This window comes from Ambystoma mexicanum, chromosome 3q, assembly GCF_040938575.1.
Source record: "Ambystoma mexicanum isolate Mex_15411 chromosome 3q, UKY_AmexF1_1, whole genome shotgun sequence".
NCBI classification, from domain to species: Eukaryota; Metazoa; Chordata; class Amphibia; order Caudata; family Ambystomatidae; genus Ambystoma; species Ambystoma mexicanum.
Genome location: NC_090926.1, coordinates 928,796,743 through 928,824,392, shown reverse-complemented (window position 1 = coordinate 928,824,392; position 27,650 = coordinate 928,796,743). Strand labels below are relative to the sequence as shown.

General features: G+C 49.9%; 1 protein-coding gene across 1 annotated transcript in view; it reads left to right on the top strand.

The window, feature by feature from the left end:
• LOC138583120 (cholesterol transporter ABCA5-like) overlaps positions 1-27,650 on the top strand; it is a 3,134,767-nt gene that overhangs the window by 1,513,374 nt on the left and 1,593,743 nt on the right. The window contains exon 17 of the mRNA XM_069655080.1: positions 7,148-7,287. Within this exon, the coding sequence (XP_069511181.1) occupies positions 7,148-7,287 (140 nt within the window). The remainder of the gene's footprint in view (positions 1-7,147; positions 7,288-27,650) is intronic.

Below are 27,650 nucleotides of genomic sequence, written 5' to 3'. Positions count from 1 at the left end.
TTGGTGTAAAAGTATTTAATTATTTATTTAAAGACACACTTGGGATTTACACTAGCAAAAAAACGAGGTAAGTAAATTCAGCACACAGTCACTATCATATATATACAACCCTATTCACTTATTAGACAAGTCTTAGTGAGAAACACCACTTATTTTCAGACAGAGGTGAGCACTTAACATAAGATGACACTCTAATAAGTTATAAAGAAAGGGAGGGAAAAAAGGCAGAGTTAAGGAAGCACACAAGTTTCAATACTTTTAAAAAGAACCACAGTAAGGCAGGATAGACAGAGTTCTACTGGGGAGCCAGGAAGTCAATTGCAAGGCCCACTCTTGGAGAGAGCAAGCAGAAGGGGTCCAGGTTCACACAGTGGGGTTATGCCCAAAGAGTCTTGTAGATAGTTCGCACAAAAAGGATGAAATTAAAGTCAGGAAAAGTTAGCTAGGTTGTCCCAGGCTAGCCCAGGTTAGAATGTCGAGGCTTTACTGTCACCCCGAATGATCTGTCGCAAGGGACGCCAGGCGGGACACAGTAGCTTAAGTGTGAAGGAAGCTCCAGCGGGGGCAGTTGTTCCTGGCAGCAGGTGCAAGTCGGCGTTTCGTCCAGAGGAAGAAGAGGTCTCGCCGTGGAGGAAAGATGAAGGTCATTGCACTGCCAGGGAAGAAACCAGCCGCTGAGTTCTTTGGTTAAAAGGTACTACCCTTCTCTTCGCGGTAGTGGTAAACCGTGGTATTCCGATTGCCGGGGTGCTTGGCACGAGCAAGGCGGCCACGAGATGCTCCAGGAAGGTGAAAAGAAGGCAAAACTGGTTATCCCCACCAGTCAAAGGAAGAAGACTCTCCGGACTGGAGATCTCCTCTGTCGTCGGGAAAAGTGGTGAGACGGTTCAGCAGGGCTCCACCGGTTGTGTCATCGTTGCAGGTCGGCTCAGCTTCTCTCTCCTCGGATTCTTAGGTCCTGTGGCGACTTCTGAAGTTCCAGTCCCCAAAGCCCTGCTTTTATGCAGCACACCCCCATTCACTCAGCCTAGCTGTCAATCAAACATGCTAAGTGGTGAGCGTGCCGGCTCACCACTTGGTCCAATCACACAAGAGTGCGCCTTGAGTTACCAAGGTAACTCAGTCCATGGTGCCTAAACCCCCTCCTGCACCCCTCTGGTACCCAGACAGAGTGGCACCACTTTTGGAGGCTTCTGTGGAGAAGCCCACCAAAAAGTGGAACAAAGGGCTCGACTTGGGTTGGAGTCACAGAAGAGAACACAAACGCCATTTTAGAATCGAGTTCTGGCAAAAAATACCAACCGGTGAATTAATATTAATTAAATAAACCGGCGGTATGTTCGAGGCTATAAGAATTAAATAATTAAAGTTGGTAGCCTCGAACAATGGGAAAATCCCATAGAGATATATTCGCGGTTGAATATAAAAAGTAGTATCCACTGCCACCAGCCAAAACTCGATCAGGGGGGACAGAGACGTGCCCCCTCGAACAATAGACCCAGGGGCAATTTAATTGACCCAACCAGTACGTCCACAATATGATGGTTTGTACTGGTTTCTGTTCATAATTTGGGACTAGTAAAGCCAATGGTGACTTTACATTCCCTGGGAGACAGTAGTCAGTCCCAGGGTATGGAGTCTAGGTTGGGGGGGTCGCTACGACACCCCTGGGTTACGGCACGGAGGGTGCTGTGTAACCCACATCAAAAACACATGAGACCATATGGAGTAAAAGACCCCATAGCCCATAAAACACATGGAAAGATAAAGGAACACCTCAAATCATGTCTAAGAGTGGGAGTAAAAGAATCTCACTCTTAGCAGGAGAGAAAAAAATAAACCCCAAAAATCCAGCAAAGCTGCTGGGGGACTCACTAGGTTTTGGAAATTAGCCTTACAGAGAATTCTCCCTAACATCAGAGTATCCTAAAAAATACTTTGGATGCAGCAGAGACAGCTGGCAGGTCCTTCGCTTAAGGTACCCTCCTGAAGAGGCATGCATGGTTACGAAACTCTGGTTTCAAACCAGAGACTCAAGCTTCACTAATAGATAACCTGGTGGAGGAGACTAATCTATTTGGAAAGGCAGTAGGCGAAGCGCTCAAAACTGCTAGCTAAGAGCATGACACCCTCAAGACCATGGATCAGATCACCCAGAGGCCTTCCCCAAGGAGGGGGAACAGATCTAGATGTTCCTTTCGTGGCCAACATTTTCCTCAGAACCAATACGGCTCGGCGAAATAATTGGTCCTCTCCCCAAGGAGCCAGCAGCTACACCACCCTGTATCCTCCAAGAGGTCAACAACGTGGAAAAGGAAGGGGCCTGAATTCTACCCCCGAGGCTCCCTGGCCTCAGGCCAAAAATGACCTGCAGATCTGGGTCCCTTCCATGCCTCCCCAGTCATGGACCGGCTAACATAATTTCTTCAAGCATGGGAGGGGATAACTACAGACCAGTGGGTACTCAAGACCGTCGACCACGGGTACTGTATAGAATTCTGCCAGTCCCCCCAATTCAGACCTCCACATTCAAGACGCTTGACGCTAGAACATCTGCGTATCCTGCTAAAAGAAGTCGAGACCCTGCAGGAAAAGGGCTCTATAGAAGTTGTACATCTTCTGCAGGTAAACAAGGGTATTTATTCAGTGTACTTCCTTGTACCCAAAAAATTATAAGTTACTCACCGTAGTGACTAATGTACTCTTAGTCCATAGTCCCCTTTCCTCCATACTGCATGGGCGTCCCTAGCGAGGGACGGGAGACGGAACCTTTTTCACCAGTGAAATCTTCTTCACCTCTAAACTTAGAGGCACGCGGAGGCGCGGCCCTGGGAGCATGCGCTGCCCTGACTCTGCCCTCCGGTGCCACACCTCAGGCCCCAAAGACAATATATTTACCATTGCCTAATGACTCTAGATTATTAGGGGGGAGGATGGTGGGACGTATGGAGGAAAGGGAACTATGGACTACGAGTATGTTAGTCACTACGGTGAATAATTACTCTTACGTCCCGTCGCCTTTCCTCCATACTGCACGGTCGATTACAACTGAATGTAGCCCCAGGGTGGAGAGGAGACCCTCCTTAAGCAAACAAGTTCCGGAGAACCGCCTGTCCAAAAGCCGCATCCGACCTGGAGTCGGCATCCAAACAGTAGTGCTTGCAGAAAGCTGATGGGGTGGCCCACGTGGCCGCCCTGCTTATGACCTGCCAGGGGACATGTCGCTTAAAGGTGATGGCAGTAACCTTGGCCCTGACCGAGTGGGAATGCATATTTGCCGGAAGGGGTCTATGCTGGCCCTCGTACACTTCTTTGATGGCCGAGACCGTCCAGCGGGAAATGAAGGCTTTGGAGGCCTGATAGCCTGGCCTGGTGCCTCCAAAAGGGATGAAAAGGGCATGTAACTTGCAGAAGCCCTTGGTCCTGTCCAGATAGAATTTCAGGGCCCGCCTGACATCTAGGCAGTGCAGAACTTTGAGGCTCATCCTTCGGGTCAGCAAAGAATGTAAGAAGGACAATCTCCTCATTTAAGGCTGATGGCACCTTAGGTAGAAATGCCGGATGGGTCAGCAGGACCACTTTGTCCTTGTGAAAGGTAGTATATGGCTCTGAGGCGACTAGGGCCTGGGTCTCGCTGACCCTGCGTGCCGATGTGAGGCCGACTAGCAGAGCTCTCTTGATGGTGACCAGCCTGATGTCCGTGGACGCCATAGGCTCAAACGGCTTGTGCGCGAGGGCGCCCAAGACTAGGTTCCAATCCGACACGGGTGTGGCTTCCTGATGGGCGGGTAGAGTCTAGCGAGTCCGGCCAAATGTCTCCTGACGATAGGGTTGGAGGAGGAGAAGACCCCTTCCTCCGAATTCCTGTAGGCCCCAATGGCTGAGAGGTATGTGTGGCAGGTGTCCACCGAGAACGACAGCAAGTCATCCAATGAACAAGCCAGGCGTATGCTGACATGCCGCTCCACTGCATCCATAAGGCGAGGCCCAGGGAGCCTAGGCCCTGCCCCTGCCAGGCGGCGAAATGAGGGCATTTCTTGTTGTGCCTGGTGCCAATGAGATCCACCTGGGGGAGGCCCCATTTGTGGAAGATCTCCTGTGCAACAAGGTCATTCAGCTGCCACTCGTAGTTGTCTGCTCCTAACCTGCTGAGCCTGTCCGCTTCCAGGTTGGAGTCCCCCGGAAGGTGGACTGCTGTGAGGAAAATCTCATTCTCCAAGGCCCATTCCCACATGTTGATTGCCAGTCTGCACAGGGCAGGGGACCTGGTCCCCCCTTGCTTGTTGATGTAGTACATACTGGTCGAGTTATCTGTCTGATTGAGACATGGAAGGAAGGCTCTAAGCGCTAACCAGATGGCATTCAGTTACAGCCAATTGATGTGGTTATCTTCTGACGCGTCCACGTGCCGTGGACCGAGAGATCCTCCAGGGTGGCTTCCCATCCCTCGAGGGAGGAGTCTGTGGTAATCGTCACCTTCGGAACGGGGGGCCTGAAGGGCTTGTCCGTCTGCAGGTTGCAGTCCTTGGACCACTATGTGAGGTCCGGGAGGAGAGAAATGGGGACTTCTCCTGGTTCCACAACGCTGAGAAGTTGAGCTGAATCCTTCTCATCCTGTGCCTTGAGTGGGGGACGGCCAACAGTACCGCTGCAAAAAGGCCATCGGCTGAGAAAGTGGGACATGGCCCTCCTGATGGCCGAGATCTTGTCCTCCGAGGGGAAGATCCTCCCGGAGCGCGTGTCCCAGATGAGGCCCAGGAAGGTCAAAGACTGCGTGGGTTGTAGCTGTGACTTCCTGAGATTGAGCGAAAAGCCCAGGTCGTGTAGCGTGTTTATCAGTGCTTGGAAGGAGTGGTGAACTGCTTCCTGAGATGTAGCCCTGACGAGCCAGTCGTCTAGGTAGGGCTATATATGGAGACCCAGAGCCAGGAGGAAGGCTGCCACCGCATTCATGAGTCTGGTAAAGACCCTGGCGGCCCAGTTGAGGCCAAAAGGGAGGACCCATCAAGAAACCACACCTAGTGTGGGACCTCAACAACGGTCTTGGATGCTTTGGCGTCTTGGCGCATAAACCGTTCGAGCCTTTGGCGTTCGCTGCCATCAGTCTAGTCCCCATCAAGACAGCGCTTTGGTGGGCCTGACTTCTGCACGCAGGGTTAGTGAGATCCAGGCACTGGTGACTTCAGAGCCTTATACTACTTTTAATAAGGACATGGTGGTGCTTAGAACTAAACCTGCATTCCTACCTAAGGTGGTCTCCTCTTTTCACCTGAATGAGGAGATAGTGCTACCTACTTTCTTCACGGACCCTAAGAATGACACTCAGAGGGTACTGCACTGTCTAGATGTCAGGCGCGCTCTAAAATACTACCTGGACAGAACCAAGAGCTTCTGCAAATCAGATACTCTCTTTGTTACCTTCGGTGGGTCCCAAGGCCTCCATTGCAAGGAGGATGGTTACGGCCATCAAGGAGGCGTATGAGGGGCAGCACAAATCTCTTCCAGCAAATATGCATGCCTATGCTATCAGGGCCAAGGCCACAGCGGTTGCTTTCCAGAGGCACGTCCTGGTGCAGGTCATCAGCAAGGCGGCTACATGGGCTATGCCTTCGGCCTTCTGCAAGCACTACTGCTTGGATGCCAGCGGCAGGTCGGACGCAGCATTTGTCAGGCAGGGTTAAGGAACTTGTTTTCTTAAGAGGGTCACCTCTCCACCCTGGGGGTACATTCAGTTGTAGTTGCCCATACAGTATGGAGGAAAGGGACGTGACGTAAGAGTAATTATGAATTACTCACTGTAGTGACTAATTTACTCCTAGTCCATAGTCCCCTTTCCTCCATGCGTCCCACCATCCCTTAATAAAACTAGTGTCATTAGGCAATTGTACTATTGTCGACACGTCAAAGGGGACAGAGAAGTGGTGCCGGTGGGCGGAGTCAGCAGAGCGCATGCTCCCAGGGCCGTGACCCCGCACGCATCTAAATTTAAAGGGGGAAGATGATTTTTTCAGGTGAAAATGTTCCGTCTCCCGTCCCGAACGAGGGACGCCCATACAGTATGGAGGAAAGGGGACTATGGACTAGGAGTACATTAGTCACTACGGTGAGTAACTTATAATTTCTATGTGGCTCGCACCAAGGTGTTCAGAAAGTCATTGCAACAGTTTGTTGCCTTCTGACCAAAGGAAACACTGTTTCAAAGTCTTCCATTGTAAGATGGCTTTTCCCGTGTATTTCCCACTGCCTGGCCAACAGTGCCCTTTCAGGAAGACCAAGCGCATACTCGTCACGATCTGTGGCGTCTACTACATCGTTACTGTCGTGTGTTCCCCTACTCAACATCTGCAGAGCAGCCAGCCAGAGGTCGATCCACACATTCAAAGGCTTTTACTGTGCCAATGGGGATTCCAGGGAGGAATCCTGAGACAACCAGGCAGTGATTTGCAACCTGTTCACATGAGGTGAGTATTCCAGAGGTTAGTGGTTACTTCTGCTGAGCTGTGCCTCCACCTGTTTTTAGTTGTGTATATGTTCTGCTGTACAATCTTATTCAAGAGCATGTGAACCCATGAAATATCCAATGCTGGAGGAGGATTAAGTTACCTGTAACTCCTGATCGCCATCATTGGTTTCTTTCATGGATTCACATGCAACCCTCCGTCCTACCTGAGCTCTTCTTGGCTCATACCGCCACATTCCGTGCACTTCCAAATTTCAAGATGGCCACCAGGAGAGCAGCTAAGGGGATGTGTCTAATTGGCTGTGGCCAGTATGACCCAAAATGACTCTAATGGAGCGCTAAAGTGACAAGTATTTTAAAAGTTGAAAGGTAAACTGATTTAATGTTACCAGCCTGACGATGGGGGAATATCTAAGAGCATGTGAATCCATGAAAGATACCAATGCTGGAGAACAGGAGTTGCAGGTAAGTAACTTAATCCTTCTTGGGTAACTGCAGGCAATCATTTTCATCACCTGAATTCAGTGCCACCATTTCCCATGTGTTTGTTTTCACCATGAAAATGCATTCTGATAATGCGCTGCAGATGAAAGTAATGTCTTGGTAGGTAGGTAACAGTCATTACAGTATTGTGTTAGAACCTGCTACCATGACGGTGAAAGAAAATAACACACCTTTTATCTTTAGTTTAGATATCAGCAAAACTTGCAATGTGGATGCAGTCACTGCATTGATCAGAGGCCACATTGTTGGAGCCAACTTGTTGCAGCAACATGAACATGAGCTTGTTTACACCCTTCCTTTGAAAGACATGGACAAGTTTTCAGGTATTACTCATAGTATATTTTTTTATTGTCTTGCCAGTCCATCGTCAACATGTGTATACCTTTTCTATAGGGGTTATACCATACCCAATTGGACTGTGAAAAGCCCTTTTTAGCGGTTATCCCTATGAGCGTCAGTAATACCTGCAATACTCCTTTTTTACTATTTGGAACAGAAGGACTATGTGGGTACTGCATATGGAATTAGCTCCAGACTCCCTGATTGCAACTGAGAATTCAAACGAAAGGCTTGCACATTGGAGTGCATGTCTCTTACTTTACAAAAGGTGCTTTTCTTCAACAGATTCCTTATCCTTAAAATAGCTCAATGGATAGACCGGTTTCCGCAAACTCCTCACATCATGACACCTTGTGCAACTCCTTGATAAGATCCTGCACTACATCATGAGCGCAATTGGATGCAAAGGATTTGAAGACGCTGGTACACACAGGGATTTGTACTTCTTCCATACCTCATAGGTAGAGCATCTTGCTTGAATGTTTTAGCGTACAAACCTTGTAAGTGGCTGATGTTGGTCAATGATCCCGAACTGTGACTGTGCAATTACTGGTGCCAGGCAGTGCATCGAAAGGCTCTTAGTGAGCAGGTCGCTAACAATTATAGAGTGATTGTTAGAGGTGAGTTGGAAGGAACCATTTATGATTTGCCATGATCCCAGCATGAGTCACTGGTGCATCCAAGCTTCCCAGGTCTGGCAGAGAAGCCCGTCAGGAATGGTAAAAAGTGTGTTGGAATGAGTCCTGCTGCCACCAACAAATGACAAGTTACATCTCAGCTCTTGCAAAGCCCAGAGGAGTCGTTGGCATGGTAGGCCAGTTTTCCTAAGCTGCAATTTCCAAAGCCATTTTCTATCTGGCGGCAGAAAAGGTTGGATGGAGGCTGCAGAGACTGCCCTCCATGATTATAGCTATGCCCTAATGAGTGCCATGGTATCAGACGAATTGAAGGGTGTTAGTTGTGTGTAAAGGGCACGGGGTGGGGGGTTTTACCCTTTCCCTAATGTAAGTTAATCGAAGTACAGACCCCTTTTGGCACCCTTACTGGTTTTGGCAGTTGTAACATGATAAGAATCATAGAGGTTAATTTACGGCTAAGGCCTGTGATTGCTGATGGTATAAGCCCTATCTTTTCCCTCAGAACTTTGCACTTTGAAGAACCTTTGACCAGTAGAGAGAAGGATCAGCAGGATCACGTATGCTGGAACGGGCCGGCAAGGGAAAACCGAGAGCTTGAAGACTGGGGCTGTATAGCACCTGGTTTTAACCCTATTAATGCAGCACCGAAGTTCTGAGTGGCAAGAGCTGCGAGCAGTAATGGTGAGCGGGGAGAGATACCCACAAACGCTGATAGAAATTGTGGGAGGAGAGAGCGGGGGCAGAGGGGATTAATAGGCAGGTGGACAGCTTTGACAGAGAAATGCTTGGGGATGGTGACAGACCTTTGCCTGAATACTAGCCATGTTATCACTTTACTAGACCGCAGCAAAGTGGGGCAGTTGGGAGTGATGCTGTATCTTGCTGATATTGAAGCCCTAAACTAAGTAAGGCCACAGCAGACCATTCAGAAGAAGCAAAACAAAATTTCTGGGCAGCACAACAGTAAATGTGGGAGTTGTCAGAAAAGTAAGACTTGTATGGCAGTGGCGACCGGACCTGGGGAGAGATAAAAGACAAGATGAAGAGATAGAATGAAAAAGTTAAAGAAGGACAATGAGCAGCAGCAAATAATCTCTTACACACTAAGGCTGCTGGCTGGTCTAAGAAAAGACTGAAGGAGGGTTTCAAGGTGACTGGGAGAAAGGACCTAGACTTTCTGGAGCATCATGAAGAGTGCTATGAAGCTTGCTAAGACTAACAAGCATTGCCTCTTCGAGGGAGTGTTAAAAGGGCACCATATCCCTTATAGTGGTGATAGGATACTGTGGAACGAATTACATATCCCTTACAATGATCTGGGACACTGTGACCTGGGCCAGTGAGAAGCGCATCATCTTCTATATTCACAGTGTGAATTACAAATGTTATGATATTTGTAAAGCACCTACTGCCATTGTTATGGCTTCGAAGCACTGTAATAGCGAGCTGGCTTCTATATCCTGTGAAAAATACTTTTGGCAAATAAGTGGTTGGGTTCTTAACTAGTTGTGTTTAGAAAAGCTGGCAAACCCTGCACACTTTACTTGACTCATCCTGACACTGTTTATATAGGCCAATCCCATGGATGGGCTCCTTGTTCTTTTGTAGATTAAACCTTTGTTCCAATAGCTATTTACCTCTAACACCTCCTTGTGGTAAATTAACCTCTGGAGCCACATGTTTTGTTTATCCACATACACAGCCACATCCCTACACCTGAAGCAAAGTATGATTTGGAGGAAGTGATTCTGATAAGCTGAGCCTGTCAAGACAGGCTGGGGACCCATTTCAGCCTGGGGTGGAAGACAGAGCAGTTCTACCCCAGACAGGGAAGGAGGCCGTTGGGAGGGCCTCAGTCCGTTTTCCTTCATTATACATCACTATGCTTGTAAATAGATACTAGATAACCCTGACAACCAAAATCGTTAGCAGTGAACTGACAAGAGAGCAGTCCACAGGAGCCCCCGGGGTGGTGCTGTTCAACAGTACACCCCAACTGGCAATAGCAGGAGGAGAAACCGGTATGTGTCACTGTACAGCCAGCCAGCAAAAGTGTCTGGGAGTACACGGAACACGGCAAGACACTCCATACCATTACAACACTCCCCTGTAAAAGAGCCGCAGAACGGCTCACAGACAAAGAGCGGCTGACTGATAAAGACTGGAATCCCACAAATATTGGGACCCCTCAAACAAACAAACGTTTAACACAGCAGGCTACCATTGACCAACTTCGGCAGTCCCGCACGAGAGAAAGGAGGGGGTCTTAAACCCACTTATATTTTTTACTGACTGTAAAACCTCTCATGAGGGGAAGACAGACATTGATTGGCCCAGGGAGCCAGCTGGGCAGAGCCAATGGTGGAAGGAGGGGGGGGTGCAGGCCCCAGAAACATGAAGGGGTTTGTTGTTCGGGTGGGATCGGTTGAGGTGGACACATAGACCAGAAAGAAGAAGGCCATTGTAGATAAGCGTGGACGCAATTTATAGAAACAGTGAGGTATTGGTTGGTTAAATAAACTGGTACTGTGGTGTGAGTGAGCATGCAAAGAGTGTACGTGAGACTGGTTGTAAGAGAATACGAAGTGAAAGGATGGTGATCGAGAAGAAGGTGGGGCGGTGTAGCAGTGGTGTTTAGGGGTAGTAGTAGTGGTGTGAAGGAGGGAGTGGTGTTGTGAAGGAGCGAGTAGTAGCAGTGTGGATGAGGGCATATTAGCGGTGTGGAGAGTAGTAGTTGAGTGGCAGAAAAGTAGTAGTGGTGCGCAGAGGGGAGAGTAAGTGGCGAAGTAGCTGGGGCGAGGAAGGAAGAAGAGAAAGATACCATCAGAGAGACAGCTAGAGAGAGAGGGAGACTAGAGGGTAAGGAAGGGATATAGTATGCCATCAGGGATAGGAATAGAAGGGTGTGGAACTAGGAAAGTGCCAAGAGTGATAGGAAAGAACCATTCAACCGGATACCCTTATAGGTGTCGCCTAGATTGTTCCCAGAGGGAGTATTAGGCAGGAAGGCAGGAGATGCCATCGGAGGTACATCAAACCTGATAGATGTCACCTGGAATGTTCCCAGACAGGGAGTCTAGATAGATAAGGCATTTGCCTTTAGGCCATCATGAGAAACCAGATAGCTTTTAAATAGTAGGTGTTACTGATCTGTAGTAGCAGACTGAGGTTGCAGGACGCCTGGTTTAGGGTGGGACTGCCCATCCCTAGGTTAGAGCGAACAGGGCGACCATTAGGCCGACTTCTTATTTCGAAATAAAACACCTTGAACTGTATATCACAGTTGGTGTATTCTTGAGACCCACTGTGCAACATGAAGCCATTTTGGGATCCGTCAGACCCTGTTAAGGAGGCCACCCATAGCCAAGGAGGATGCTGAGGATAACAAGGTTCAATAGGAAGGCCCGTTTCCCCACTAAATTAATGCCCAGGGCAGGAGGGTCCAACATTTATGGAGTCAGACAAGGAAATGGCAATTCTCCCACAGGACAAGACACGTGGAAGGAACTCATGTGAGAATGGCCCCAAAATCTGGACTGTCCCAAAAATGTTCTTAAACCTGGGAGCAGATGTCACTTATGTTGACTTCAAAGGAAAGGTGAAGGTAGTCTTCAGTCTGAGGACTCTCACCTATGTCATCAAGCCTGACCAGCCAATAGCTCAACTGACCCGTGAAAATATGGTGATGCCTTACATTGAGGAAGTAGAAGGGCTATACGGGACTAAAGGAACAAGGCCAGATTTGGAGTGATGACTGGGGCACAATGGAAGGACTCCCAAGGGCTGACCTCATGGGTTTGCTGAAGCAGAGAGGACAGATCTGCTTCTGGATCAAGCCTGTAAAAGTCTAGTATCTGAAGACGTGAGCCAAGCTCTAGAGGCCCCGCCGCACTTGATATACAGGAAGGGACTTGTATATTGAGTGGATGTGAACCAAAAATGGGAAGGGTCTAATTCTCCAGCATGGGGTCTGGCATGGATTCACATGCTCATGAATATTCCCCGTCGTCAGGCTGGGAATCCTCGGTACAGAAATAAAATCAGTATCAGTTTCGTTTCTGATCTCTCTTTCCTAGTAGTAACCAATCACTGATCTCTGGGTCATACTGCCCACAGCCAATGACTGCCCTCTCCCTAAGCCCCGCCTCAGGCAGCCATCCTCAGATTTTTACCGCACATTCAAGTGTTGGGAGTCCTCGTGCTGTAGCTCTCGAGCTTTTGCTGCGTTTTTGCGCTTTTTCTAAGAGAATTTCTCATTTTTCAGTTAAATTGAGCCTCAAGCTCCACCGTCTTTACATCCGATCAACGGGGACCCGTTTCGGAAGTTTCTACGCCCCTCAAGGGTGAAGATTTCGTCGACCAACGCTTTTGGAGGATTCCAGAAGTTTCTGCGGCCGACCCCGGACATGGCCCAGGAGAAAGGGAGCTTGACGCCCGGGAAGCTGTTCAGGGCCTGCCCTGGCTCTCAGCTGCAGAACGTGTTCAAGGAAGACGAGCATTCCTTATGCCTCTACTGTCTTCACGAGGACAAAACGCACGTGGAGGAGGACTGTGTGTTTTGCGGGAACATGTCGGAGCGGACCATGAGGCCATCTTCGACTCGCCAACTGGCTGGAGGTAAAGAGCCCGTCAGGTGAGAAGAAAAAGAAGAAATCCGAGCGGTCTTCTAAGTCCTGTGAGGGCGCCCTGGCGACGGGGGCCCAACAGAAGGCTAAGCACTGCGAGTCAGCGGTCACCTGGAGCACCTAACGGTCGGGCTCCTCAGCTGCCAGGCAGGGCGCATCCTCCCCGGCGCCATCGACCATGAGCCAACGCTCTGGCTCGGGTAAGAGGAAATCCGAGAACCCGGCCAAGCTTCTGGAGAGGCCCCGTCGATCTCGAAGATTTCGACTGAGGGGGAGCGAGGCGGGGAGCCCTCTCCAAGGTGAATGCCACAAGCACGCAGTCAGTGACTAAGGCCTCGATTCACCCAGCCAAGGCCTGTATCGAGGAGGTCGCGGAAACCCTGGCGCAGCCTGTGGAGGTTGCAACTGTGGTAGCGGCCTCGGGGCCCAGAGTCTCCCTGCCACCTCGGAGGGAGGCATCTTTCAAGCCCATCGAAAGAACCCCCATGAAAGCCCCGGTGGAGAAAGAGGGGGGGGGGGGGGCAGTGGCCTTCGTGGATTCAGACACAACCTCCGATGAGGAACTTGTCGAAGCCCCTGAGAGCCATGACACGGGCATGGAGGAGGACCAGCCCGTCGAGAGGCATCCTGACGAGGGGGACGACAGAAGCGACGGCGGCGCCGACGGGGCCCCAGACCAACCATCGCACCCGTCGCAGCCAGTGCCGCAGGACAACTCAGTGGCCATTTTGATGGCAATTCAATCCTTATGCTCTGAAATAAGGACTAGATTGCCTTTACCCCCGAAGGGGGAGCCGGAACCAGGCCCGACGGAGGAGCCAGGGGCAGGGTCGTCGGGAAGTCCACCACGCAAGAGGAGAAGAACACATCCTCCTGCACCCTTCCAGCCCTCGAGGCCTGCTCAACCCTCCTCCCCCTCCACGTTCCGCGGGGATGACACGGACACGGCCACGATGGGCACAGACGACGAGAGCGGGGAAGGTGGGGTGGACCTACCGTCGTCCCCCCCTCCCCGGGCTTCCCCGCCCGATGAGATTGGATCCTTCCATGCGATGATCTCCAGGGCATCCGAGCTTTTCCAGCTCTGCCCCGATCAAGAGGAAGACGGTCCTTGCGGTACTTCTACTGGATGACATCTGGGACGAGGGGCTCTCCCTCCTCAAGAACCCGTCTACGACGCCGGCAAAAAGGGACCGATAGGAAAAGAAGTACCGGGTACCCGACGCAGCCCCTCTATGCCTTAGAGCACAGCCGACCCCGGATACAGTCGTCTCGGCTGCGGCCAGGAAGAAGGCGGGGGGGGGGCATCGACATCGACTTCACCGCCGGACGGCAAGGGAAAGAAGCTTGACGCAATGGGACGAGTCATCACGTCGGCGGCGGCGACGACAATTAAGGTGGCCAACGCCCTGGCTATCCTTGACCGTTTCGACAGGGAACTTTGGTATAAAATCGCTCCCTTGTTGGACTTCCTGCCGGACGACAAGAGGGCAGAAGCCCTGGAAATCCTGCAAGAAGGCAAGGTGGCGTCGGACCACGCCATAACGGTGGCGACGGACATCGCTGACACCGGTTTCCGCCAGTTGGGCAACGGTGTTTGCCTCAGACGGCGCGGATGGCTGAAGGCGACCGATTTCCGCCAGGACGTACAAGCCAAAGTGTTGGACATGCCCTTCGACAGGAACAACCTGTTTGGGAAGATAGTCGATGAGTCCCTGCAAGCCATCAAAACGGACACGGAGACAGCCCGGGCCCTGGGAGTTCTCCAGCAACGATGGCCGTCCTTTCGGAACACCGGAGGCAAGCAAGGGACCTCCAAAAGTTCCGGCAGCAGCTCCTCTACCTACCGTCAAGCAGCCCGTTCCTCGTCGCAGGAGGCCTATAGAGGACGGGGCAAGTGTAGAGGATCCCACCGTCGTCGCCAGGGAGGTCAAGGCGGCAAGGCGGCCTCAAAACAGGACTGAACCGACCGTGGTGTCGGGCCCCCACCGAAGCACCCCGGTGGGAGGCCGGGTTCGTCAGCGTGTGGGAGTCCATCTCCACCGACCGTTGGGTGCTGGATACCCTGGCCCAGGGGCATGCCCTCGAGTTACTAAAGAAGTGCCCTCGCGTGCCACCCGTGGCCAGGAAGGAAAACCACGTACCCCAGCTGCTTCTGGAGGTAAGGGCGATGCTCAAGAAAGGTGCCATCGAGCTCGTCCCAAAGAGACTTCGGGGCTCCGAGGTCTACTCAAGATACTTTCTCGTAAAGAAGAAGACAGGAGGTTGGCGTCCCATCCTGGAACTGCGGCGACTGAACAAGTACATCAAGGCTCAGAAGTTCCGGATGTTCACCATCCAGCACGTGCTGGGACAGCTGGAGGACGACGATTTCCTGTCGTTGTTGGACTTGGAGGATGTCTACTTCCACATCCCCATTCTAAAAGGACACCAGAAGTTCTGCAGGTTTGTGGTCCAAGGACGGCACTACCAGTTGAAGGCCCTCCCGTTCTGATTAAAGTCGGCACCCAGGGTATTCACCAAGTGCCTAGCACCGGTGGCAGCGTGGCTACGCCTGCAAGGGATCCACGTTTATCCCTCCCTGGACGACTGGCTCATCTGAGCTAGGACAAGGGAGCTCGCTGCAGAACACACAGCGAAGACCGTCCAGCTACTCACGGACCTGGGGTTCTCCATCAACTTCCCCAAATCCCACCTGGTCCCTTCGCAGGTCGCCCCGTTTCTGGGAGCCAAGCTCGACACAGTGGCACGGCTGGCCTCGCCGTCCGACGAAAGGACGAAAGCCATCCTGCGCAAGGTGCAACGCCTGCTAGCCACGGACGTAGCCAGGGTAAGATCCATCAAATCACTTCTCGGGATGATGTCCTCCTGCATCTATCTGGTACGCCTGTGCAGACTTCGAATGCGTCCACTGCAAGAGTTCCTCGACGCACGCTGGATCCAGGCAACGGGCAGCTTCGAGGACAGGATACCACTCAACAAGACCTTCCGACGAGCGATCCGGTGGTGGGGCACCCGCACTCATCTGACGGCGGGCGCAGACTTTCAGACCCCAGCTCACCAGGTAACGGTGATGACGGATGCCTCCCTGGAAGGGTGGGGAGCGCATACCGGAAATCTCCACGGGAGAGGCCTTTGGCTCCCGGAGGATAAACAGCTTCATATCAACATTTTGGAGCTCCGCGCAGTGTTTTGGGCCCTCAGGTCCTTTCTTCCGTCCCTAAAGGGCAAGGTGGTGAGGATCTTCACCGACAACACCACCACGATGTTCTACATCAGGAAGCAGGGTGGAACCAGATCCCCGGCCCTGTCCAAGGAATCCCAGGATCTGTGGCACTGGGCCGGCGACCAGGGGATGTTTCTGGTACCTTTTCATCTGGCAGGGATAAAGAACACCATCGCCGACTCACTCAGCAGGGAGCTACGCTCGTGCCACGAATGGGAGCTAAACCAGGATCAAGTGGATCGACTCTTCAGGCTGTGGGGCAGACCCCAGGTCGATCTCTTTGCGACGGCGACAAACTCCAAGTGCCAGAGGTTCGCCAGCAGGTTCCCCCAACCGAGGAGCATGGGCGATGCTGTTCCTCTATGCTTTCCCGCCGTTGCCACTGCTACTCCGGCTCGTCAACCAGCTCAAGAGGTGCAGGATGATCCTCGTCGCACCAGCGTGGCCGAGACAGATCTGGTTCCCGGACCTTCTGGACTTATCGGCATCCCCACCAGTCAAACGGCCCGTGGACGCGGATCTTCTCTCCAGAGAAGGAGGCGCCATTCTTCATCACGACCTGAAGTCGCTGAACTTGCAAACCTGGCTCCTGCAGCACTAGAGTTTAGGGGATACGATATACCGACCGACTGCAGAGAGGTTCTTGCAAAGGCCAGGGCGTCCTCAACTCTCAAGTGTTACGGACACAAATGGAAGTGGTTCTCTGTCTGGTGCTGGGCACAGAAGATTAACCCTCTACGGATTACGGCCCCTCAAGTACTGCCGTAACTACTGTCGTTGGCCAAGGCTGGACTAGCTCAAGCCTCCATCAAGATACTTCTGGCTGCCATCTCCAGATACACCAGGACAACAGGACGGGTGTCCTTGTGGTCCCATCGCCTGGTGAAGGAATTAATGAAGGGACTATTCCGCTCATTCCTGGCGTGGGAGCTCAATGTGGTGCTGACTAGGCTCATGGGGACCCCGTTTGAGCCTATGCATACGGCATCGTTGAGGTTCCTATAGTGGAAAACAGCTTTTCTTGTGGCCATCACCTCCGCACGGTGCGTGGGAGAGATTCAGGCCCTATCTTGCAAGCCTCCATACTTGACTTTTCACGACACAAGGGTGGTGCTCAGGACGCACCCCTCCTTCATGCCCAAGGTGCCGTCGGACTTCCACCTCAACGAGCCCTTGGTGTTACCAGTTTTCTTCCGGTCGCCTTTGTCGCCGGCCGAGAGGACTTTGCACTCGCTGGATGTAGCTAGAGCGCTGAAGTTCTACGTGGACCGCACAAAGAGTTTTCGGAAGACGTCCCAGCTTTTTGTCACTTTGGACCTGTGAATCAAGGGAAGACTCTCTCGAAGGCTTCCATTTCCAGATGGCTCTCTGGCTGTATCATGCACTGTCACCGGTTGGCAAACCGACCGCTGCCCGGCCGTCCGAGAGCCCATTCGACCAGAGCGATCGCTGCTACCACAGCGTTCTTGTCTGGTGTGCCCCTGCAGGGCTGCTACGTGGAGGTCAACACACACCTTCACAAAATTCTACTGCATTGATCGGGATTCCAGGGAGGAGTCCAGGGTCGGCCAAGCAGTGCTGCGCAACTGCGGCTCTTCACTTGGTCATACTGCCACTTTACGTGCTACCAAATCTGAGGATGGCTGCCGGAGGCGGGGCTTAGGGAGAGGGCAGTCATTGGCTGTGGGCAGTATGACCTATAGATCAGTGATTGGTTACTACTAGGAAAGACAGATCAGAAACGAAACTGATATTGATTTATTTTCTGTACCGAGGATTCCCAGCCTGACGACGGGGAATATTCATGAGCATGTGAATCCATGCCAGACCCATGCTGGAGAACAACCGTTACAGGTAAGTAACTTGTTCCTTATTACCAACTATTTGTCCCAAAGCAATTCTGGTTGCCCACTACAACCTGACTGCTGGGCTCCTGGGCTTGGATAAGACATAAAGGACCCTACTTTGCAAGTTCTACTGGCCAAGTGTGTACTTTGAGGTTACACAGTTCTGTACAAAACTGCCCAATTTGCTAGAAGACATCCACAAATGATGTAGCCGGAGTTCCCCTGCAACCCTTGCCCATCACAGAGGCTGCAACTGTAATACTCCGCAGCTTCCACTAGATGTCGGCATATGCATAGCATGTGAATCTAAGCAGATACAAGTACCAGAAATACGATTATGGTGAGTAATGTATTCCATTCTGTCTCAGATGGCTTAAGTAACACACCAACTCCCAGACATTGTTCCTGGGTTTTTATTTTGATTTCCTATTGGCCTGTTGGCCATCCCTCCCTTTCTCTAACCAAAGGATGGTTAGCCGCCACACACACGAAGGCACGCATTAAAAAGCACCCACCCGTCTGTGCCTGTCAGTGTTGGGCCGGAGAGGGTCCAAGACATGGGATCAGCTGAAACCATGTAAGTACAATTCCCCACCTTCTTAAATGCAACAATTCCATTTGCATCCGCCTACGGTAACCCCCCCCCATCATCGCTCGCTGCACCTCTACTCTGTGCACCAGGCATAACGAGCCGCATGCTTTGTCTATTGCTCTGTCACGTTTTTCTCAACGCTGAGGTATAAGTGTGCTTTGCAGTCCACAATCATCTAACTATACCCACAGCACGTGATCACCTATAGCTTGGCCCTGATGATGCATGGTACGCTCGCTTAGCACCACTGGCGAGTAATCATTTAGCATTACACCAAAGGCATCCAGTAGCGCATTGCTCTACTAATCGCCCTCTTCTCCGAGACCTGAAATTGTCTCTCCGCTCGATGCACCTGCACTCACTACCTGATATGATATGATATGGCATTTGTAACGCGCCTATACACAAGTGTTTCAAGGCGTAAGGCACCCGCACACGTGACATTTACTTGTCCTGTATCCCGCATTCTTTAGCCCATTGCCTTCACAACCAGACTCAGCGTGTGACACTCGCATCCCACTATTTTTGAGGTGCCTGCGTTTCGAATCTAGCTGTGCCTTATTCTGCATTGTTTTACCCTGATTTGCTGGAGCTTTGAATCTAGCTGAACCTTATTCTGCATTGTTTTACCCTGTGGTGCTGGAGTTTTGAATCTAGCTGTGCTTTATTTTACATTGTTTTACCTTGATGTGCTAGAGTTTTGAATCTAGCTGTGCCTTATTCTGCATTGTTTTACCCTGTTGTGCTGGAGTTTTGAATCTAGCTGTGCTTTATTCTACATTGTTTTACCTTGATGTGCTGGAGTTTTGAATCTAGCTGTGCCTTATTCTGCATCGTCTTACCCTGATGTGCTGGAGCTTTGAATCTAGCTGTGCCTTATTCTGCATTGTTTTACCCTGATGTGCCAATGTTTGACACCTTTTGCCAAGGTCCCTAGCGACCGGCCCATTCCCGCTGCTAGCCTCCTGCACCTGTATTGCCCAACTTTGACACGCCTTACTATTATATAGGGCTCGCTGGCTACCCTAACGCTGGTAACATGTTACCTCGCCTGCCTTCCCTAAGGCCACTATCCTCATTTTTACAAGTACCGCTTCTAGCGTGGGTTTCTACTTGGACGCTCTACCTTGCTTCAACTTACTTAAAGGCACTCCACGGCCATGGCCCCCACCTGTAGTCCTGCCCATTCACTTTCAATCACGGCACCTCAGAACCACAACATCTACCTCAATGCGCCAGCCTTATGGCTTGACCACTTTGCCAAAAAACCTACACCCAACCAACCCTGCTCCACTGCCCTGAGAAACTTAAGACTAGGCTCCAGACTCCTGGGCAAGAAGGGTCACCCTATGTACCCAAGCCCACTTCCAAAAACCTTGACGATCAGCCCACTCCCACTAACGTCCACTTCACCCATGCCCTACTGCCGGCAGTCTAACCTCGCTTCTAGAAGCGACGTCGGCTCAATCAAGGCCGCTCTGATCAACGCAAGGTCCCTAGCTGCCCACGCTTTGGACATTGCAGATCTGATCAAGACCCAGGAACTTGACCTTATCGCCATCTCAGAGACCTGGCTACACGCTGCATCAGGCCCTGCACTCTCGCTGGCAATCCCTATAGACTACTCCATCTCTAGATGTGACCGCACCTCAAGAGGCGGAGGAGTTGCATTTATCTATAGAAACACACTAGGACTTAGAACCGTCCCCAGTATCAAGATGGAATCTGCAGAGTTACTTTCTGTCAAACTCCAACTTACAGCCAATCAAACTATCACTATCCATCTAATATACAGACCCCCTGGTCCGCCCACATCCTTTATGGATGACATTTCTGCACTAGTACTTGATAAAGCTAAATCTAACTCCCAAACCATCATTCTTGGTGACCTTAATCTAGGCTACCAAGACCCTAATGATTCTGCGGCCCTCAACCTTGCCAACACCCTAACAGAGCTAGGCTTCTCACACCACATACAGGAACCCACTCACATCAACGGACGGTCCCTCGACTGGCTCAGTGACATCAACTGCAATATTAGCGTTCTCTCGAATACCCCTTGTATCTGGTCTGATCACCACAACATCACCTTTAGCATTGACGCAACCTCCCTACCCTCGCCTCCTGTTGTCCCAGCCACGCTCACTAGAAATAAAAAAAAACATAACCACGGAAAAACTACTTCCCCTCATCCTGCCTGACTTTAACAATGCTCTTGACACGTGCATGGACCCTAACATCTTAGCTGACACGTGTAACCAGTCAGTGCTTGCAGCCATCAACTCTATTGCCCCGCTTAAACTTGGGAGATCCAAACAGCGTGCTCACCTCAACCCTTGGTTCACTCCCAAACTCCGAGTACTACGTAAAGAGAAACGTACTGCAGAGTCACGTTGGAGAAGCCACCCCTCTGACACCCATAAGGACGGTCTTCTGCTAGCCACCCTTAACTATAAAGAAGCCATACTCCAAGCTAAAAAGGACTCCTACAACAACCGCATTGCCTCAGCTAAGTCGAATACCAAGGAATTATTCAATATTCTCAAGGAACTTGAGACTCCTGTACCCACCCCTGACCCGTGTACCAAAGATAGTACCTGGTGCACGAACATCCAGACAGCACTCCTAGGTAAAAATGCCACCCTCCAAACCAAAATCAGCGACAAACAAAAATCCCTACAGTCGAACCAACCACTGACCACACCAACACCCAATATGCCTCAAGCCAATCCCTCTCATAAACCTTTCTCCTTCTCCCCGCTCACCACCATTGAAGTAGAAGAAATCATAAATAACCTTAAACTGTCCAACTGCCAAGGTGACCCTTGCCCGACACCTATCATCAAGGAAGCATCTCATGACTTAGCCCCGTTCATCACTGCATTCATAAATGCTTCCTTCAAGTCGGGTATAGTCCCGGACAACCTAAAGGATGCATGGGTTGTCCCACTCCTCAAAAAACCTTCCCTTGACCCTAACATCCCAACTAACTTTAGACCTATCACGACGGTCTCTTTCCTGCTCAAGATCCTGGACCATGCAGCCTACCTGCAGATTCAAGACTACCTTGAATCCAACAATCTCCTGGGGCTAAGACAATCAGGAATCCGTCCTAAACATGGCACCGAATCAGCCCTAATCGATCTGAAAACTCAGATGGAGACACTGAGACACTGAAGGATAACGGGAAGCTAGCTCTACTCCTTCTCCTTGACCTTTCGGCAGCCTTCGATTTGGTCAACCACCAGATACTCTGCCAACACCTTAAATCTGCATCCCACTTCTCTGATTCTGCCAATGCCTGGATCCATTCTTTCCTGAGCAACAGATGTATGAGGGTGTTTTCACCCACAGCATCTGCGGATCCCGCCCCCATTCACTGTGGTGTTCCCCAAGGTTCCTGTGTGTCCCCTACGTTGTACAACGTATTTACCAAGCCCCTTTTCGATGTTCTTAACTATATGGGTGTCTCCTACACAGACTAGGCGGACGACACCCAGATACTCATTCCTATCACGGACGATCACACCACAGACACCAAAGCATTGAATGATGTCTATCTGGTCATCCAGGCCTGGATGGCACAGCACAAACTTTGCCTTAACGATGATAAGACCGAGCTCTTACTACTAGGATCTAGCTATCGCCTCAACAAATTAGATCAAACCTACAAGTCTTTCATCATTGACTGCAACGATATCAAGGTCTCTAAAGATACCAAAACTTTAGGCGTCTACCTTGATTGCACGCTCTCATTGAACAGACAAACTAATGCAGTAAGGTCGGCATCTGCCTATACGTGCAAACTTATCACCGCCTGCAGACCCTTTCTAAACCCCATCAACTGCATCACCCTCGCCAGAAAACTGATTATGGCCAAAATCGACTACTGTAGCGCTCTCTACCTTGGGACTAGTCAGTCCAACCTTAATAAATTGCAAACCATCCAAAATAATGCCATAAGGGCAGCCTTAAACATCCCGAGACGTGCACATATCTCCTCCGTCAGATCTAACCTACACTGGCTCCCGATAAAGAATCGCCCTGAAGACCCTAGCCTTGACCCACAAATGCCTGAACAATAATGCCCCACCCTACCTCTCCTCCCGCTTCACACCCCACACCTCCTCTCGTCCCACAAGATCGGCCCAAACTCCCAGCCTCACCCTGCCTAGATTCAAACTCCAAAAAGCGGGTGGCGTGAGCTTTCCAGTGTTAGCCTCCAAACTATGGAACACTCTACCCACTCCCATCAGAGCTGAACCGACATTCCAAACCTTCAAGAACAACGCCAAAATGTGGCTGTTCTCTCACGTCCAGTGAGGCACCTATCTTAGACCTGCCTGCCACATGTAATATAATTTGTGTATATACACCTCTTATTGTATCTGTATCTCATTTTTTTAACGGTATGTCTATCTGTAGTTTTGTAAATTTACTGTGCATTTACTGTCTACTGTAACATTCTTTGCAAGATTGTGCGCCCGGTTGCCCGTATGCCTGGTTTGCGCTTTACAAATAAACAAAATACAAATACTTCTCCTACTCTCCCTCTCTGTCCATTATCTATCCCTCCAATGATGCCTGCTTTCCTCCCTATTGTCTACCTTCACCTTCCTTTCTTGCTTTCTCCTACTACTTTCTCCTCCCATACTCCTATGGTTGACGCCTCTTGACTCTACAACTACTCCGCCTCCTACTTCTCCCACCTCCTCATCACTACTACTCTACTCCCTACTGCTCCTGTCTACACACCTACTTACTCTATCACCCTTTCAGTCACCCTTCACTCACTTATCCTCTCCTATTACCACTTTCAGTCACACACCCACACCACAGTACCACTTTCACAAACCAATATCTCACCTTTGCTCTAAACTGCCTTTATACTCCTTTCCACCATCCTTCCTCTTGTTCTGTCGCCTCTATTCGGACCTCACCCAGTCAACCCACACCTTCCTGTTGCCCTTTTTATGCCGTGCCCCCGCCCCCACCATCTCCCTTGATTCTCCTCCTCTGGTTCCCCAAGACAACCTTGATCTGCCTTTCTGCCCGGGAGGTGTTCCCAACATCAAAGTACTTACAAGGGGGTGTAAGCTCTGCCACTTTCTACCATGTGTGTCCGCCTCAGATCGTTAATGGTGACATGCTGCACTCAGAGTTCCTATTTGTATTGGAGTTTAAGTCTATAATCTGATACTTCCTGTTGAATAGCTGCTCTGTGGCTCTGTTACCGGTAAGCAGCAGTTGCGCCTGGTAGTGCATTTCACCCGGCGGATACACGTCTCTGGTGCAGGTGAGTATTGCTGCTTTGTGTAGCTGATGGCAGTATAATGGTCCCACATTAATCCCCTTTCCCAAGTAATGCTGTGATTCTCTGCTGCCACTGGGAGACCCCTGAGCAGCTCTGATTGGCTGTTCTTTCTCTGGACCATTGCAAACACTTGCCAGTGTTGTGAAATGGGTATGGGTGATCAAGACCCCACCCTGATCAAGAATGGTACCATAGTCATTCACTCAGACAAATAGGGAAGAGATAGGGACTATGAGATCCCAACTGCCATCTTACTCCTCTATGGTAGGGCTTGCTCTGGTTTAAACCATGGTAGGCCTTCTCACCCAGCCTCAGAGGGGTTTCCATTCCTTTTTAACAGGTTCAGGCGACTGACCCTGTTAAAATTCGGGTGATACTTGATTACGCTACCTGATATGTGGAAGCCTTTCCTTTGAGAAGCAACAACACCAAGGCTATCTTCAAAGATCTGATACAATTTTTCACCAAAGTCTGCTTCCTTTCAGAAATTCTTATGGAGCAGGGCAGCAGCTACATGGCCAGCCCGATAAGGTACATGAAAGGGCAGACCGATGGTTTGGTGGAACAACTTAACTAGACCTTAAAGCACATCCTGAGAAAGATGGTCACCGAAGATGGAAGGAATTACGATAACTTATTAACCTGGGCACTTTTTGCTATAGGAAAGAAGCCACAGTCTTGCAAGGGTTTTTACCCATTCAAACTGGTCTACAGCTGAAATCCCCATGAAGAGTTAGAAGGGCCAGCGAACCGAAAGGCCAGCAACTATCCGATGCCAGAGAACTCGAGAGAAAATATTGAGAAGATGCAAAGCCTAGTCAAAACCCATCTTCAAGCTGCCTCGGCATGGCAGGAGATAGACCTATACTAAAATGGCAAACATGAACCTTCCACGTCTGCGACAAGGTTATGTTCTTACTCCCAACCACTCAAAACAAGTTACTGGCCATATGGTATGGGCCTTATGTTGTCACAGAAATTGTATTGTACAGAGAATTCAGGCTCCAAGCAAATGCGTTCTCCATTCGCCTGTGCGCAGTTCTATCTAAAATGCAAGAGGAGGTGGAAACACCCACCATCTACCCAGTGGTAGAATTGGAGTGCCAGGTTAGTAAGTGGGCTGTTCACAGTCTCAACTATTGCCTGACAGGCTGTCAGTTCAAGCTCATCACAGACCATGCCATCTTTGTGTGGATGGCTCAGAATAAAGGCACTGACCCTGTGTTTTGAGGTGGTTTTAAGCCTTACCTCCTTACTCTTTCAGAGTAGAACATATAGCGGGGCAAAGCAAGCAAATGCAGAATTCCTGTACCGTAGTTGGTTGTCCTGGGGAAGAGGCTGAAATGGTGGAGATGTGTGACTGGGTTCAGTAGGAGTGAATTTATGTGAGTTATAATGACTGGTGGAAGAAGGGGAGTGGGGAATTAAGTGGTGTCTTCACAACAGAAAGTAAATATATGGTATGGAGATTGAACTGGAATTCACATTACACAGATAAACTCACATTTTGTGAAATGCAGAAAATATTTCTTTTGAAGAAAGTTTGTAATTCAGGTTTCTGTGGAAATTAAAAAGATAAGACATTGTATGTGAAAATGATGCCAAATGTAAACTAGATGCATATTTTGCCATGTCTTTTTAAAACTGCTTTGTTTCTTTAATTTTAGGGGGACATTTCTCCACATTAGCATACAAATTAACAGACATTATTGATGAGGCTGCTGGTCACATGACCAGGCAGCTGAGTGGCAAGACTATCCGGGTCTACTATCGATTTCACCAGACTTCCTTAGGTGTCCTCAGCAAAGAACTGATGAAGACAATAGCCAGGCCTGTTATCTGTATTTCACCTACAAAGTAGTAACTACGGGATTGCTTGCTAAAAAACATGACCATGTCTTGTCCCTCCATTGCCCATCACCACCCTCGCTATAGTTTAAATGTCCAAGCGTCCTGGGCTGCCCCCATATGCTACTCTAGCAAGCTTCGTCAATATCACTCTTGCCCCATCGAACACCCACGGACCACACGCACATGTCTCATCATGCTGATCAGTGCTCCCTAAGCTGGTGCTCACGCCGCAGAGATCTCTGACCCCATCAATTACAACAACCTTGACACCCTCTTCATCACTGAATCACAGCTTTCTCCACCCTCCCCCCATGTTTTCAATGTCGTCCTACCAACTGACTGCTGCATCCAACACGCTGACCGCCGGAAGGCAGATTGGCAATCATCCACATGGGTGATTGGCCATGTGCCATCCTCGCCTCTCCTAGAACCAGATTGTTTTCATCACTTGTCTGCTGGTTCCCTTTATCTCACAAGAAATCCACCACCATCCACCTCATCTACAGACCACCTCACAGACCTCTCCGACTTACTCTCCTCTACCACGTTAGCATACACTTATCATGTCTTTCTCTGCGATTTTAATGCCCCAGAGTCTCTCGCCCAGAACCACACTTGAAGCGCACTTCACATTTACTGGATCCATGGACTGTACGTAAATTGTGCAGACCCCCATGCACAACAAAGGCAACACCCTAGAGCTAGCATTTACATCATCCTTCCTCATCACCTGCACAGACCCTAATCCACTTGACTGGTCTCCCCAAACCGCCATACCACTATTGATCACCCCATGTTCATTATTGCCCACAGGCTAAACTCTCCCTCACTCAGCGCAGCTCATTGAAAACCTACTCAGCCAATGACCTAGAAGCACATTTTGCAGACTTCCTCACCGCACGGAGTGCCTCAGTCCTCCTGGAATCATTCAACAACTCTGCTATGAAACTGGTGAATACCAGCCTCACTATGACCAAACCGTCCACCCCTTGTTACACCCTTAGCAAACGCTTAGGAAAATGGTGGCGAAAAAATCATAAACTTGGATGTTCTTACTCCCAAGCACTCAAAACAAGTTACTGGCCATATGGTATGGGCCTTATGTTGTCACAGAAATTGTATTGTACAGAGAATTCAGGCTCCAAACAAATGCGTTCTCCATTCGCCTGTGCGCAGTTCTATCTAAAATGCAAGAGGAGGTGGAAACACCCACCATCTACCCAGTGGTAGAATTGGAGTGCCAGGTTAGTAAGTGGGCTGTTCACAGTCTCAACTATTGCCTGACAGGCTGTCAGTTCAAGCTCATCACAGACCATGCCATCTTTGTGTGGATGGCTCAGAATAAAGGCACTGACCCTGGGTTTTGAGGTGGTTTTAAGCCTTACCTCCTTACTCTTTCAGAGTAGAACATATAGCGGGGCAAAGCAAGCAAATGCAGAATTCCTGTACCGTAGTTGGTTGTCCTGCGGAAGAGGCTGAAATGGTGGAGGTGTGTGACTGGGTTCAGTAGGAGTGAATTTATGTGGGTTATAATGACTGGTGGAAGAAGGGGAGTGGGGATTTAAGTGGTGTCTTCACAACAGAAAGTAAATATATGGTATGGAGATTGAACTGGAATTCACATTACACAGATAAACTCACATTTTGTGAAATGCAGAAAATATTTCTTTTGAAGAAAGTTTGTAATTCAGGTTTCAGTGGAAATTAAAAAGATAAGACATTGTATGTGAAAATGGTGCCAAATGTAAACTAGATGCATGTTTTGCCATGTCTTTTTAAAACTGCTTTGTTTCTTTAATTTTAGGGGGACATTTCTCCACCTTAGCATACAAATTAACAGACATTATTGATGAGGCTGCTGGTCACATGACCAGGCAGCTGAGTGGCAAGACTATCCGGGTCTACTATCGATTTCACCAGACTTCCTTAGGTGTCCTCAGCAAAGAACTGATGAAGACAATGGCCAGGCCTGTTATCCGTATTTCACCTACAAATTAGTAACTACGGTATTGCTTGCTAAACAACATGACCATGTCTTGTCCCTCCATTGCCCATTACCACCCTCGCTATAGTTTAAATGTCCCACCCTCGCTATAGTTTAAATGTCCAAGCGTCCTGGGCTGCCCCCATATGCTACTCTAGCAAGCTTCGTCAATATCACTCTTGCCCCATCGAACACCCACGGACCACACGCACATGTCTCATCATGCTGATCAGTGCTCCCTAAGCTGGTGCTCACGCCGCAGAGATCTCT